This window comes from Pyrus communis, chromosome 4 (genome assembly GCF_963583255.1).
Source record: "Pyrus communis chromosome 4, drPyrComm1.1, whole genome shotgun sequence".
In the NCBI taxonomy this organism is placed as follows: domain Eukaryota; kingdom Viridiplantae; phylum Streptophyta; class Magnoliopsida; order Rosales; family Rosaceae; genus Pyrus; species Pyrus communis.
This window is the reverse complement of record NC_084806.1, coordinates 18,727,871-18,744,672: the sequence shown is the minus strand read 5'-3', so window position 1 is coordinate 18,744,672 and position 16,802 is coordinate 18,727,871. Positions and strand designations below refer to the sequence as shown.

Below are 16,802 nucleotides of genomic sequence, written 5' to 3'. Positions count from 1 at the left end.
AAATTTGAGTCAATGTTGGATTCTTTGAGGATCAAGATTAAATTCGGTTGAATCTTGATTCAATTAGTAGTCTTCGAAGATCAAGACATCATTATTAGGAGTCGTAATATTTCAAGGATCTGGGTGCAAATTTGATTAGAATAAGGAATGAATTAATTACAAAGAAAGGAATAGGTTCAAAGTCCTATGTCTGGTGGGAGTGGTCGAATTAGGTTTATCCGATATTTTGGGCCAGCGAGTGCTGAGGAAATACAATCCGAGCGGACTTTACTTCATCACCTATGAAAATCACTCATATAAGTAGAAGAGGGTTTGCAACATTCAAGGCCTCTTCAACTCAACACAAGACACAAATTTGCGTTGTGCAATTTTGTCGTTCTACATGAAACCCTCTCATCTTTGAGAAAAACCCTAACTTTCCTAATTTCGTCAAGCACATCTTACATTTTGTATTGGTTAACACTATGGTTGACAACCGACATCTTACAGTTTCTACTTAACAGCGCTTGAGCTGTAGAGTCAGGCAAACGTCAACCATCTTACATTTTGTATTAGATAGCACTACTCTAAGTTCAATCGATTACCCATCCAAGTCTCCATCAACAAGGGTTCTTTAAGTCCTTGTTGGAAGATGTCACTTCATTAGCTTTTTCAATGAAGTGAGGTGTTACCAAGTTACGTTGTTCGGCATGTTGAAAGCCGAACCTATTTTATGATTAGCTATTTACAAATATATTTTGGAGTCAGCATTCCAACAGCCAAACCACATTTACGATCAAGATACTAATCTCCTTTGAGTATTTATGAACTTCGTGGTGAAGAGCCTTGTCTTAAGGCTCTAGAACCCATAGGCCAAGACGGATTCTTTCCTTGGCTGCAATCGCAAGATAGAGAAGTAACAATTGCGTTTGACACCACCACCATATTCATTCACTTACTGACTGAGCTCGGTCTTCAAGTTTGCACACCTCACATTCAACCAAATGATGTAGCTAGCTCATTAGCTATTCGGCCTGCGCACCACGTAAGCTTGGTAGTTTTTAGGGTTAACACTATCATATCATTCATCCAAAAAATAACAAATAAAGTTAAAACATTAGAGAGAAATAGAAAAGTCATAAGCTTCGGTGTTCAGTGTTTTCTGGTTTTGGGCTCAACTCTCAAGCCTTGAGCGGTGTTAAGGTGATTGATAACTATTTGGTGAATGAGGTTGATAGTGATTAGAGATGCTCGTATTAGATCACAAAACAAATTATTGGAAGACGACGTGAACTTTACAGCGTCGGATTATTTTCGATCACCTGAGAGACGCCTTTTTCTAATCGAGTTCTATCGTTAAAATCTGCAAATTTTACAACTTGAACCGGTTTAAGAGAATTGTACATAAACAAGTGTGTACACAAGCACACAAGATCTTGAATCTCATACGAAAACAGATACACAAAAAGCCTTGCTCTGGAATCACCTCATTTGTACAATGTTGTTACCAGGACAGCTAATTATGGAGGTAAAAACCTAGGGTCAGATCTGCTAAAGAACGAGGGGAAAAAACTCGTAAATTTGAAAATCAGGACAAGGAAAGCTAATATACAAAGAATGGTACAAAAATGAGGGTACTAATCTACATTTCACGGTATATACCTAAGGTTGTTTCAACAATATACAAAGGGTGACTAAGAAAATAATATGTTCCCACCCTGCGAATAACTCACTTCTTGGTCTTCGAACCCCTTACTACCAACACGCGAAATCAATGCAACCGGATGTGTATTTCCTTATCTATTTGACTCAAGATGGAGGTTTGAAAAAGGATCTTAGAGCGAGTTAGCGACCTATTATTGGGAAACTAAAGCAAGTTGGAGGCCTAAAAAGAATTAGAAAGTGTTGAATGAAAAGAGGAAGTTCGAGGACCTTGAGAAGAGTTTGAAGATTCTACTAAGCTTTTGAGGTCAAGTAAAGGTTTTAATCTTCTCTCTACCTCATAGCTTTGTAGGTTTATCTCCTCCAAAACCATAGACAAAGCAGTGTTGCAAGATTCTTCGTCCCTGAATGCTAGGGTCCATCTTCCATCAACCAAGGCTTTTGTCTTCGATTTCCCGTAGGCACCATATTTGGCAGGCTCCAGAAACGGTAAAGTGGATGGACGGATTCGCAAGTGTAACCATCTTGAATTCTTATCATCAGGTTTTGGCTGAAGGAAATAACAAAGAAGACATTAGATACATGTGAAACAACAGCATCCTCGAAAAGTTCGAAATGTAAAAGTAAACGAAATCATAATTACAAACCTTCAACAGAAAGAATCGGGTACTGCTTACCAATATGAACTGTAAAGAGGAGTGGCTTAGGAGTAATATACATATTGAAGATGGCATACATTTAATAAAAACTATTAGATAAAATAGGAATAGAATCTAAAGGAAGTACTGATGCTATAAATGATTCACAAATTTGTTAAACCAAAGTAGAAAAAAGGACATGGAAAGCACTAAAGCCGCAACTTACATTGGAACCAGCCAAAGGTGCAACCATACGAACAACTCCATAAGGCTCCTTTAGGGGTAATTCTTCAGCTAAAACAACCCACCCAGATGTACCCAAAGAGATTGCTAGAAAGGAAAAATGACGTTCTTTACCCCTCTCAAACGCAATTCTACAAGGCACAGCATCAACTGCATATGGCAACAAGAATTAATCAAGAAATACTACAAGTTCTAGAAATAAAATAATTGTATGAAGTTGTGCTAAAAGTTAGAAAGATACATATTTATATAGGTATAAAAATATACAGGATAGAGAACTCACCAAGCCTTAGCTCAGTGCCAAGCTTTGGACCTGCAGCATCTAGGCCAGCGCTTCGTGCACGAGAATTTTCAAAAACATCAGCAGGAGGGTTAATAGGAGGTTTCTCAGGAAAAGTTCTACCAAGTGAGAAAATTTGAAGTTGATGTAGGAGTACAAACACCTAAAGTATGATAAGGTTAGAACCAGAATAACATTTCAGGTACCACCACAAAATACGAATGTATGATGTGTTTAATGTATTTGTTATATAACTCTATAATTTGTTCATTCTATTTCTTTATTTAAGAATTTTAATAGAGTATCAACTCCCAACACAAACCTTGACCAACTCACACATCCTTTCACCAGCAGCAAACGATGAATCACTTGTGATACCATCTATCAGAAAAAAACAGACGCGTTAACTGAAAGCCTACTCAAAACAACCTTGAAGGTTTCAAAGTCCTTCAATTCAAAAATCCACGACAGGTCTTCAGTTCTACCTTCAGACGAGAACCTCTGAGATGACAACAGAATACACTTGGGCTCTTTCCGAGGGGAGGAGGCCTCTATTGCTACAGATTTCCGAAAAAACATCAGTTAACATTCAAACAACCACTTCATTAGTCATTACAAAACATGACATGAATTACCTCTCTTGCAGCGTTTCCATTCATCACAGAGGACTGCTACAAGAAGATCTGGCCAGACTCCTCTAGTCTCCTTGAGAAGAGCACTGGTACAGTTCTTATATGAATCCTGTATAAGAAAAACAGTATAAGTAAACATTGTCATGTTTATTATAACCAAGAAATTTTATATGGATACTACTTGGATTGAACAAGAATAGGAGATTTTTCTTCTTCTCAGGACTTGGGTCTATGCATTGTTGTTCTATTTATGTGGAAGTCTACATCTATCCTCCATGGATGGAACGAGAGATGTGAAAACAATTTGTCTATGATTGACATCCTATTCCAGGTCAAATTTCCATAGTGGGAGAAGCATTCTCCTACATAATCTAAAACGACGAAAAATTATATCAATAAATTTGAAAATTTCAAGAAACAAATGCAACCCTTTATTGGCGCCTCCTAAACCTACAAGGCCTGAGAGATATTACAAAAACACAAACAAGAGACCAAAGCATCCCAATTCCATTAGAGCAATTAAGTCCTAGCAGGATAAACTTGTTGGGTTTTTCCAGCCCACGATGAGTTGTCCCAAGTCGATTAGGAGTTATAGTCTTAGAGGATTAAGCTATTTTCCCAATTGTAGTGGTTTTCCCAATTGGAGTTGGTTTCTCAATTGGAAAAGAATTCATAACTAGATTCCAATAAGGATTAGTAATCCTTATTGAAAAATACCTTTATTATGTCTATATAAAGGGGCTATTGCACAAAACTGTGTGCGAGAAAAAAGAAAAGAGATAAGAGCGTATTTGTTGTTCCTTTAGGTTTTTCGTCAAGTCTTAATCCTAGAGGCTTGGCAAGATTATTTGTTGTGCTCATTGTTGATACAGAGAAAGTTTGTTGTTGCCCCCTTGATATGCATTGCCGAACCACGTAAATTGTTGGTGTTGTTTATCTTGATGACTTGTTTTCGATTTTCTGAGTTTGTCTTGTTTATCTTGATGACTCATTCTCAACACCTGGTTATGAGATATTTGATCAATGGGAGCTTGGTTAAGAGGATTTGGGGGCTGGTTATGAGTTCGATCAACCGGAGTTTGATCAAGACGAGCAATCCTACTTTGGTATACCTTCCCTGGAGTGGAAGATTGTTGGGTTTTTCCAGCCCATGAGTTGTCTTAAGTCTATTGAACATTATAGCCGGATTAAGTTGTTTTCCCAATTGGAGTGGTTTTCCCAGTTTGAGTTGGTTTCTCAATTGGAGAAGGATTCATAACTAGATTCCAATTAGGATTAGTAATCCTTATTGAAGATGACCTATACTATGCCTATATACAGGGGCTACTGCACTAGTTTTGAAGTGGAGCACTACAATAAGTTGTATACCACTTAAGGAGTTAAGAGTGAGAGAATATTGTAAGGGTAAAGTGTCTGTGAGATAAACGAAAAGAGATAAGAGGTATTTCTTGTTCTTGTTCTTTCAAGTTTTTCGTCAAGTAATCCTAGAGGCTTGGCAAGATTATTCGTTATACTCATTATTAATATAGTAGAAGTTTGTTGTTGCTGCCTTGTGGACGTAGGCACCATAGCCAAACCACGTAAATTCTTTGTTTATCTTGATTACTTGTTTTCGATTTCCCAAGTTTGTCTTGCTTTTCCCATTCTTAAATGCGATAGTCACAAAAAAACTTTTATAACCTTCACAAGTATTGCACAACAATAGAAAAACCAATGTAGGAACATGATAAGAAAAGATTTGTACCACAACAATGGCATCACTAGATGGTTATGTTAAGCCCAATTCAAACTACGTGTTGTTAGGAATAGGTGTTGATGTTAGCGTCCTATTTCATTTAGGATTGTATTAGGAAAGCTAAGGTGCACAGATTCTTATCCTAAAAGGACTACAAAAGAATTAAGTTTTCTTGTACAATTTAGATTCGGAATCCTAGAAGCCTAATTGGAACAGGAAAGAAAGTGTGCTTTCCTATCCCATATAGAATAGGAAACTTAATCAGATTATGGACACCTTATATCTATAATATAAGGTGCGGCAAGGCTGAAAAGACAGAGAAAACAGACAGCCGAGCGAGAGGAGAGAGATTAGTTCTAAGGTTTGCAAAATTATTGTATACGCTACTATTAATCAAAGAGGAAGTGGTTTTTCTACCCAGAGAAACCATAACTGGACATAGGCAAAAGTTATGCCGAACTAGTATAAATCTTGTGTGTTTCTCATTCTCTATTTTGCTCAGTTTAGTCTATTGCCAGATACATCAAAGAACAAGATGAGAGTCAGAATTATAACATGTGTAACTAACACACTCTCTATTTTGCTCAGTTTAGTCTATTGCCAGATACATCAAAGAACAAGATGAGAGTCAGAATTATAACATGTGTAACTGTGAAGACTGATGAGTAAAAATTTCCTAGTACTTAAATTCATCTCACCAAGGACTTCTACTCAAGATTGAATCAACCAAAAAATATACCAACAGAAGCACCAAACACATAATACATGGCTGGCCCCTTGCGGACCTACATAACTGCCACCGGCACAACAGCTTAAGAGGCAGCTACTAATTATTACCATTAAAAAGCTAAAACAATTTGGGAAAGAGGAATATCTATAATTAGTCTTGAACTTGGAGCCTAGGTTAGAATTGGTCCATGAACTAAAAAACGTTAAATTTTGATCCTTGAATTTCATAAAACATGCAAAACTAGTTCTTTTGATTGACATCATAAACAACTCCGTCTAAAATCACCATGTGACGCACATGAGCTTCACAAGGTGGAGTGGTGGAGTGGTGGAGCTGTAAGTGAGATCTCCACCGTCGAGTCCCATGTGGTAAAGAACGGGTCACAGCTCAAAATTTGCACATTATTCAGGGTGCATTTGGATTGGATTGGGTTGCCCGGTGACCGGAGAAGTGGCCCCAGGTCGGGTTCAGAGGAAGACTTGCAGGTCAAAGCTTGGGAGTCATCTCCCACCTTAAAATCCGCTCACACATCTATTCCCATGCGGTAATCAAAGAAAAAGGAACCTTTCCCATTAGACTCTGGATTCCAGATTTGAGGTTTCCGTTTCTTTTTTCTGACATTTTCCATGCCGCACTTACAAGAGGAGTGCTGGGTAATTCGTGGTTCATGTTGCACCTCCTCCAAACCCCTCTCCATACTGAGGTTGGGCACTTTCCATTTTAGATCAAGAGCCAACACCATTCTTGATACCATACCAAGAAATCAAAGACAATAGTTCAATCAGATACTCTGCCTTATTGTAATCCATTAAGAAAGATAATATAACAGCTCGTTAATTTGTTCTCTCTCTATTGTTCTCTTTTCTTCTTAAAGATAGCCCAAATACCCTATAACGAAGCTTAAGCATGTCACATGGTGATTTTAGACGGAATTGTTACCAGTGTCAATTAAAAGGACCAGTTCTGCACGTTTTATCAAATTCAAGGGCTAAAATTAACGGAGTTTAAGTTCAAGGACCAATCCTAAACTAGGCTCCAAGTTCAGTGACTAATTATATATTTTACTCTTTTGGGAAACGAAGAAAAGAAGATCATTCTGTCATACAAAATGAAACTTAGTAAAGAAGATAGAATGTTGTTCTTATATCATTTTCTATCATAAGAAATGAAAACTTACATTCAGCACCTTCAGATGATGGCTATTAAACTCTGACTCGCTATAAGGAAGTAACTGGCGCAAAAGCCAACCACCATCCCATAATGTCTCTGCAGATATATTTGAACGGCAAAAAAGACTGACCAATGCATCAAGAACCTAGGTAGCACACCCAGAAATAAAATGAGGTTACAAGTTTCAAAACAGGTAAAAGTAGACTGCAATTTCAATTGAATAATACAAGGGGAAAATGGAGATCTGTGTGTGCCACTTATTGTATAAATGCATCCACAAATATATACACTTATTGTATAAATTTAGGGATTAAAGAGAAGGAATGAAATTATGCACACAACAGCTGGCTCACATCCAAGCATCTAAACTTGTGGGAACAGTGGTTAACAAGAAAAAGTTAAAGTAACCTCTAAGTAAGAAATCATAACTTTAAACCAGAACAATTTAATATAATTTCAAAACAAGAAATCATGAGTTTAAATCTCTGCAGATACAGCCTCACAATGTCGAATTTTGTATCTTTAACTCTCTAGTGGTATAGACAGACCTTCACATGATATGAAGTGTTAGAATATATAGTAGTAGTTGGCTCAAATCCTAACAGCTTATGTTATTGGAGGCAGTGATTGAACTCTATATCTCACATGTAGACCTCTCCAACATCACTAATGCCTGTGGAATTCAAGAAAAGTTGGGAGGATCCAGCAGCAGACTCGGAAAATCTTGTGATCATTTATAATTTTGACAGTTGACTACTGTTTCCCAAAAGCGTAAGTCATTAGGATGACAACTAACTATTATTCTACCTTGTAACTATGCCTACGTGTTAATAACCTTAAAAGAATCTCCTATCAATGGTTAAAGAACACAAGACTATAATATAGCAAATTAAGTAAAATCCTTGCAAAACAAACCAAAAGAAATGGAAGTAAAACTCAAATAAAAAATCCTTGCCTGAGGTTAGTTTCCTAAAAGTTCTAAAAGATGTAAACTGCCACAAGTCACAGAGGAGTGAGTAATTATAAATGGTCTAAAAATCATCGTTGGCTTGCACTGAGGGATTTTTGGTGCTTCATCTTATTTAGTTCACCAAAGTTAACTTTAACTGGGCCTATTTTTTAACCAAAAAGATTCAACGAGGCCAACCATTTGACAGAAACTGTTCTGAAGATTCAACATTCAATTAAATTCAAATTTTTTACCCCAATTACCTGAAATCTATGTACTTGAGGGCTAGCCCTCACTTCCAGAGAAGAACACAACAGTCCAAACTGCTCCTGTAGATTATAAAAAAGATAAATGAACCAACCAATCAAGGAATTATCATGATAGGCAGCAACTCACAATGTAAACAAACAAATAACCACAAAGAAAACATTCTAGAACTGGAAATCATAGAACTTTTATAAGCTGCGAACTTCATGAATAACCATAACAATTTAAAGCTGTGTTACAAAATAATGATTAACGCGGTTGTCAATTTATTTACCCACCTTGAAATTTTGGAACCCTTTACATAAAACTAGGCAACTTAAGCTTTATAAACTATATCGTACAACTAAAACATCACTTTTTGAACTTGTAAAACCTTTGCTGATGACAGTGCACAAAATTTTACTTACAAATAAAACTTGAAACCTAAGTTCTTTAAACTGCACTGAACAATTGGAAACAATTGAACACACATTCTTGTACTTACATACAACTGAGTCACTGAAGTAATCACTAGTACTGAAACATTTTTTATTGTTGTATATAGAGAGGAAATACACGAGAAAAGGACAGACGAAGGGTGGGGGAAGAAATACATATGGTGTGTTACAGAAAATAAAAAACTGAAAAGATAAAAGTTTTGGCTTCATTCTTTCGCCTTTATTTTTCCCTCCTCCCTTCCCTCGCACCACCTTCTTCGCCTTGCTTACCCCTCCCCCACCCACCCCGCCCCACCAACCAACCACCCCCCCACAAAAAAAAAAACTGTATTTTCCCTCTTCCTAACAAAAAACTAATAACGAAAACAAAAGGGTTTCTTTTTTCCTCAAAAATAACACAAAAAATCCAAAGGTTACTAAACAAGGAAGATGTGAATCAGCCCAATTGGCAAGGGCAGTGTATCCACCACCTTACACTGTGAGTTAGGCCCAGTTGGCAAGGGCAGTGTGCCCACCACCTTGCACTGAGTTGTCTAAAACTTTCCATTTGTTCCCACGAGAAACAGGGAGAGGGAGACCATGACTACCTTAAGCTTTTGTAGACAACTGTCAAGCTCACTACCACATTCAGTACCATCTTTCGACGAGCTACTTTCTGAAGAAAAAAGTTGCTCTTCTCCTGAGACTTCACCAACCAAAGCTTGCTGCAATAATAAAACAAGCAATGCATTAAATTGCAATTCTTGCATACTAATCAATACGGTAACATTTTCATTCATATAATTTAGATGGTTAGATTTGAGTAAAAACATCAAAACCTCAAAAAGAGAATACATAGATTAAGATACCCAGAAGAATAACCAAACATTGAGGCAGGGCAGTTTTAAAAAAGTGGTGGTAAAAACTCAGGCCAATATCAAGTAATTCAGAAAGCAACACATGCAGCTAACCCAATCCATCTGGTGAATTTTATAGACACTCAATTATACAAATCATTTGGACATCCATTTCAAGCTATCATTTTTTTCCCATGGTTACAACTCTTGTGAGTTAGTAGGAACATAAATGAAAAGAATTGTAAATTGAAAAGAGGAAATTAAGTAATTACTCCTCGATAGTGACCTAATTTCGAAAAACTAGAGGAATAATGAGATCTAGGATTCTTGTTTGAATTCCTTGGTTGGAAATGGGACAGTGCTGTCGCATCTATGGACAACAAAAATAAAATCATTGCTTAATAAAGAAGGTGGCCAAATGGAGCTTAGTCGCAAAAGAAGTCTGTACATAGCCAAAGGAAAGAAAAAGAAAACGCACAATAAGCATGGCTGCACAAAATTTCCAATACCTCAAGCAAGTCATATTGTAATCTGGGGACATTAATTGGGTTCTACCTCACTCTCCTTTTTCTCTTTTGAGATTATAGCAACGAAAACCAAATCAACTGCTGAAACCAACCATTCAAAACCAAAGTGGCCAGTTTGGTTCTACATTTGTGGTTTTTGTAAAGTTTGACTTGGTGTTTCAAATTCCAAATTGAAATCTGTCTTGGTTTTCAAAAATTTCCTTATCTACATTATCAAGCTGACTTGAATGATGCTACTAATGGGTCTACCAAGTTACATACAATAATCCCTCTCCATTAGCATTCACCTAACCCCCACTAAACATCTGCTTTTCCTTAAATATGTCATCTACGTCATCAAGAGACAAAGATACCAAACATTCTAGTAACTCTCTTGGTCCTAGGAATTTTACTTATATCTTAAAGCAGAAAAGTCCCACAAAGTAACTTTACAAAGGCATACCAGCAGGAGTTTCTTATGCTGTTTGCGTTGAGGAAGAATTCCAAGAGCATCTAGCATTGATTCATCCAATTCTACAAAGTATATGTTTGGTAAGAAACAGTTCGAAGAAACATTTGTGTGAATGTGAAAGGCGTAGATTTTAGTAAGAAACGGTGACTAGAAGCAGTCGTGTTAATTTGACAGAAGTACATTTTGGTAAGAAAGAGATAAAACGTAGTTGCTATGAAATCTGTATATCAGCAATATAACCTTTTGTCTGCAGTAAAGTAGCCAGTACACTCAATGAACCAGCAACTTGTATATCATCCCCACTCATAATATAATAAATCAAAGCCTCCCTACACAGATGATTAGCATCATGATGAACAATGAACAAGACAGTACAAAGGAAACAAGTGAAAAAGTTAGCCATAAAATGCAATTCTGCTCATTACTCATAGAAGCTCAAATATGAAGCCCAAGAATGGCACTAGTAGTCTAGTAGAAGCGTATAAAAAGAATATTTCTGAAAATGATTTAGTCAGACACACAGCTCTAGGTTGGATGAACGGTCACATAAAATTCATGAGAAGATCCCAATAATCTATGAATAAGTATGCATGTAGGCTACATGGGTTTTGGCAAAAAACCGAACCGTTTCAAACCGAACCCAGCCCTACATGTAGCAGACCCAAAAGATCTAGGATTAGGCCAATTCATTGAGTGATGTTACTGAGATTGTTTTACAGAATTACATGTGCAAGAAGCCATAGATGATCTAAAGAGTCAAAGGGTTGATTTCCTCAGACAATTATCAACAAGAACAGAGCCTTGTTCTAAGTTCTAACTATAATTGAGAGTCAAGAACCAAGAGTTCTTAACCAGCCTCTATCTCTCAACAAAATTAGTAAACCAAAAGAATAATAACATTGTCACTCATTATTCTATAATTAACTGAGCAATCAAAATTCTGAAGCCAGCTGTAAGGGGCGGATGGAAATAGGGACCAAGGTGGTCCCAGGACCACCTAGAGTCCAAAAAATATACGTGTGAATGTCTTCTAAGGATTCTCCAAATGTTTTGTACGGGTCCCTTTTGTGCCCACTAAATGTTTGATATAATGTATGCTCGGCATATCTCGACAAGTTGCATCGACAACACTTGACAAATTATCTCTATACCACTCATTAGATTGCTTCAGCATAGGCACAACATGGTTTGGCTGACAACAAGAAGCCCGCAAAATGTTCGGTAAAATGCCTTAGTGAATAAACTAAAATTTTTTTGCATGCTTCGTGCACTGTTCTTATATAAAAAACATATATTTAACAATGGAACCCCCCAAGGTTCAAATCCTGGATCCGCCACTAGCTGTAATCAATGTTATTATGTTACCTCAAAGACAAATGAGAATCACAATAATCATTTTCTCTTGTAACATCCACTGGGTGAATATGGGGAGAGCTTGACTCGTTTGGCACGTCAACTCTTAATATTCCAACACCTTCCTTGGTATTACTGCCTGGCGGTCGACTTTCATGTGCAAAACCATAAAAAGACGTATGGCCATTTGGTTTAGCTCCAGACTCTGGAAAGAAAGCATCTAACGGACAGAAAAGAGCAGTAGAAATGGTATTTGCCAAATCCTTGATTTTCACTATGCGCAGGATGCAACAAACTAAGTACAAAGACGTGGCAGCACCAATTTGTATTCCCTGGATTTACAAGCCACCAAAGGTTAAATAAGAGCACGTCGCATTTTTATAATTGTAGAAGAAACAAAATGGGTATGTATCCATACTTCAACAGCTTTTATGGTAAGCGAAGGAAGAAGCAGTGGGAATATCAAAAGCTGCAAGATGTTATCTGTAATTAACCACCCAACATCTGGAATTCCTGCAGAAATAACATCACTAAAATAGTAGAGATTGTCCTCGATCTCATCAACAGCAGTAGAAATTAATGTGGTTGTGTCTGCAGACTCTGCACCTGGGTTTCTGTTTCAACATTCCAATGGAACTTTTTAGAGAAAATAATTGTATTCTGCTGAAGTAAAATCAGAATATACCCAGGATTCTTACTTTGTAGAGTCAGAAACCAATGCATTTAGATTGATGCACTGCCTTCGGAAAAATTTAACCAGGTTTGAAAAATAATCTGCATGAGGGGCACTGGTGACATATTTGTTGACACTTTCATCTCCAACTGAAAAATCACATCAAACTTTCATGTATCAAAATAAGTTGAAATCAACAAATTTTAGATCTGAGAGAGGGAGAGAGAGGGCAGGGGGGGAATGAAGCTTACTAAGCTTGAGATGGAATAACTGAAACTCACCATGATAAACATTAAGCGTCAAAGCCCGTATGGCGGTGCGGACCATGCTCTCCTCATGAGAGGCGAAATGTATTGCCTCATCATAGAGTGGAAATGAAACCACTTCATCCTAGATGCACAAAAAGAGATGCATGCAAGGCTATCATTCATGAAATTAGAAAATAAAGAGATTAACTAATGGATGTATACTTTACGTGCAAACTTTGTAAGTCATGGGCCATGGCCAACAAGCAAGCAATATGAAAATTTGAGCATGAAGGGTAAATAACCTTCAATTCCTCATACTGCATCTCCCTTGTACATGAATGTATTTTTTTTGTAAAACTTGAGGCTACTCGAAAGGATCTATCCAATTTTAATGCATAGTTTTTCATCATGTGCAATGAAGTTCACTACCTACAGTTACTTGTAACGTCAGACAATGACAACCTTTATATGGTTGACAGGCAAGTCATTAGGTATATTGGGTAATAATGAATTAGGAATCGTGCATTCAAGTCATTAGGTACTTCGTAATAATGAATAACAAAGTCCTGCTTCATATAAATAAATAAACAATTAAAATAAAGTAAATTTCATTTGAAAGACGAGTTAGTGCTAAAAACACAATAAAAAGAAAAAATCATCACTTACATTTTGAGTTTTTACAAGCAGAGAAATTGTATTCCTGTCTAGCTTCCCACTTATTGCTCTTCACGGACCATACAGTGGAATCAAACAACATAACCAACCAAACATGTCATAAAAGGTATTGTTTGAAGATCAGTTGTAAGGATAGTGGTACACAGTAAGTTATTATATAAGGACAACAAAGAGACCAAAAACTAACCTTAAGAAGGATATATAGTATGACAGTAGCTCTTCATTTTGGAAATCAAATGAATACGTTATCAAGTAGTTCATATGTTCATTACTGAACATGTAGTCTGCAAAGAAAGTTGATTGGTCAAGCCACCAAATCTATCAGCATGCCATAACCAACTGGAGCAACTAAAGAAACTGAAAATTATCTGGTTCCTTCTTCAAAAGCAACTTACATATAGCGTGTTCATTTTTTAGGTTCTGGATCATAATGCTGATTGTCTGTAGCAACTGAAGTGACACAGTCACAGTTCTGCTAACCTTCAATATACGTACAAACTCTCCCATGACTTGCTTCTCCATGAAAAATCTACAAAATTGACAGAACATTATGAAACGTTAACAGTATGATATGTACATCCAGCAACACTAAGCATTGAGAAGTCTTACTCAAAAAAGGCAGAGTCATGCTGGTCTCCATACGTTATTAACTCTGCAATGGATCTCAGCGCCTCAACAACGAAATCCTTGAAACAGACTAGATGTTGGTACATTGAGGAAAACAATTCAAAAAACGAGAATTCTGAAAGAGGAAGAAAATGGCCTCCAGTTACCTTGTTTACTTCATTCACAGTTTGAAGTTTTATAAGCTGATCAGTTAAATACCTGCTTCATCAACGAAATATATGTAAAAAAACATATACCACAAAAATATCACATAACATTAGTTTAAATCAAGGCCCAAAACACCAATAGTTCTCCAATGACTAATGGTTCTGAATGACACAGAAATAAACTATGCATCAACAGAGGATCAAGATTGGAAACACATCAAAGGGAAAAAATAAAAACAAGCATCTATTTGATGAAAGACTAAAGAAATAAGATCTTAGGATATTAGGAACCAAAACCATACAAAGGGATTCTTATAGATTATGAAACAGAGTCTTTGATAATACAACTAAAGGTTAATAAGTATAAAACAAATACTTAGTTATGGCCCTTATGGGCATAATCCTACTAAATCGTATTCAAATTTTTCAAGGGCAGGCATAACTGTAGCTTGTTTCAAACCTATAACTATACCAAATGAATTCTTAAATGAGATCTTTGGTTCTCGGCAAAATAGATCAAACATGGAACATTGAGATACTCATTTAAGAGTACACTGATGGCTCCAGTTACTGCATAAGAAAAGTTATTACTATAAGGCAACGTCATGTATTGCAAAACCTAAGGAGGTCTCGTCTTTAGTATTCGTGTAAACATCTGAAACTATACTTAGTGTGTGTGTACATAGAGAGAGCCTGCACCCCTCCTCATCATCGAGACGCTATGCCATTGACCAAAAATCATCGTACAGTTAGAAGAAGTAAAACTTCAAAATGAGAAGATTAAATCTTTACTAAGTTCCAACTTTTTATGCATTTGATTTCAAGGTCTCATAAGTTAATTGTAGGCCACTCATAAATCGTCATGAACCCCTTCCAAATCAAGATTCACCTCACCAGGCTAGTCGTGGAGCAAGCCGTATTCTTCATTGTGGCTTTTTAGAACTTACGAAATGTAGAATATTATACGACTTGGAATTTAACTAGCTTGCCACATTATCTTTACAACTCCAGTAGAGGACCCAGAGGCATAAAAATTCCTGCTGTTCCAAAATTTAACTTTGTTTTCCAAGAACATTCAGGCAAGTGTAGTATCCCCGTCATCTACACAATATGATCTCCAACCTTGACTGAAACCCCCCATATCAAGGTATGTTTTTCTATCCCTCAATTCCAAAGTGTGTGTGAAGATAACACTCCTTTCACTAATGTAGAGCTGGAAACAGATCGTCGTTCTATTTGGTATCTAAGTTTCCCTCAACCAAGAACATCACCGCTTAAAAATCTACTCACTGAACTATAAACCAAAACGATTTTACACTGGTAATATAAGGTTCTATCCACACAAATTCTAAACTAAGAATTTTCTATTTCCCTATTTTCCCTCCATTTTTCTCAGAAACCAAACAGAACAGTAAACAAAACAAAACAAAAGGAATCGACTTTGCACCATATTAACTCTAATAATCCAAATTATAATCTAAAATTCAAAATTCTCAGTCACAATACAAGCAAATTAATCAAAACAAACACGCAGCAGACCCGTAATTACCCTAATTAACCATTAACACCAACTAAACTGCCCAAATAACAAATAAATTTTTTCAAATTAGCCATAAACCGAGCTCGAATGAATAAAAAACCTGAGCTTGTCTAAGGAGAGGCGATCCCTGGACTTCCAAAACGAAAACCACATGATTTGAATTCTTCTTCGCTTTTCCCTTCGGAATTGATCAGATTAGAGCTCCCTCACTGATGGAATTCATGGCGGTAGGGATTTCGGAGATCGAAGACAAAAGGAAGGGTTTTATAGAGCATTGAGTTGAGCAAAGCAGCTTCGGAAAAGGAGGGAGGGAGGGAGAGAGACAGAGAAGGAGAAGGAAAGAAACAGAAATTTTGCCAGAAAAGCAAGCAGGCCACCTTGCATGCCTGCGGAGCTGGCGGCAATACTGGGTCGCCGGGTTATGGGCCGGGTCTAAAATTTTTCAGGCCCTTCCCATTGGTTCATTTGCTCGGTTCTTTCCAGGCAGGCCTTGTTCTGCCGGGTTGTAATCTTTATTTTGGGCTGGGACTTGGGGATTTTGTGATTTGTATTCTTCTACATTCACGTACTTTTAGATTTTCAAATTTTTTATCTAACATTTTGTAATATTTATCATACGTTGTCTGTATACAAGGTTCTAAAAAATGTTAGGCGTTAGTCGGTCGATGAGTAGGGGCCTAACGCCTAGGCGACTGCTTAGACTAATTTTTAGAACACTGCCTGCATGAGAGACTTTCAAGGGTAAAAAAGTCATTTTGTTCCTTGCTAACACACACTCTCAGTAATTATTAGTGAGGCACACAATGACTTGTTCATCACTAACATGAAAGATTTATTATATAGTTAAAATTAATTATTAGTGAGGGATTGTTGACCCTAAAAATTACAAGACTTACGTGGCACATAGGTCGAGCAACTACTAAGCTAACTACGTGTTTGTGAATGCGGGTGTGCCAACTCGCGACCGAGCTCGGTCGGGCAAGTAGAATAGATATGGTGGTATG

General features: G+C 37.0%; 1 protein-coding gene across 3 annotated transcripts; it reads right to left on the bottom strand.

Moving 5' to 3' along the window:
• Positions 1-1,365: 1,365 nt before the first annotated feature.
• LOC137731039 (protein TRANSPARENT TESTA 9-like) lies at positions 1,366-16,222 on the bottom strand. Of its 3 annotated transcripts, XM_068470093.1 has the most exons (22): positions 15,899-16,221; positions 14,259-14,310; positions 14,095-14,171; positions 13,881-14,014; positions 13,673-13,769; positions 13,477-13,534; positions 12,844-12,952; positions 12,588-12,711; positions 12,308-12,503; positions 11,902-12,221; positions 10,777-10,865; positions 10,528-10,598; positions 9,310-9,426; positions 8,282-8,347; positions 7,077-7,214; positions 3,438-3,543; positions 3,288-3,359; positions 3,125-3,183; positions 2,806-2,965; positions 2,506-2,672; positions 2,289-2,327; positions 1,366-2,191 (listed from the first exon to the last, which is right to left on the bottom strand). In XM_068470093.1, the coding sequence occupies exons 1-22, from the start codon at positions 15,949-15,951 to the stop codon at positions 1,865-1,867; spliced, it is 2,631 nt and encodes an 876-aa protein (XP_068326194.1). In that variant the 5' UTR covers positions 15,952-16,221; the 3' UTR covers positions 1,366-1,864. The 3 variants fall into 3 exon arrangements, with proteins under 3 accessions (XP_068326194.1, XP_068326196.1, XP_068326195.1); XM_068470095.1 differs by lacking the exon at positions 7,077-7,214 and having other exon boundaries at positions 15,899-16,222; XM_068470094.1 differs by lacking the exon at positions 2,289-2,327 and having other exon boundaries at positions 15,899-16,220.
• Positions 16,223-16,802: the final 580 nt, after the last annotated feature.

What these genes read in the sequence shown, in the direction of transcription:
- LOC137731039 (XM_068470093.1), bottom strand. Translation starts at nt 15,951, where the DNA reads ATGTGGTTTTCGTTTTGGAAGTCCAGGGATCGCCTCTCCTTAGACAAG. An exon ending in ATGGAAACGCTGCAAGAGAG is followed by an intron (nt 3,360 to 3,437) that starts GTAATTCATGTC and finishes GGAAATCTGTAG; the next exon opens with CAATAGAGGCCTCCTCCCCT. An exon ending in TGGCACTGAGCTAAGGCTTG is followed by an intron (nt 2,673 to 2,805) that starts GTGAGTTCTCTA and finishes TGCCATATGCAG; the next exon opens with TTGATGCTGTGCCTTGTAGA.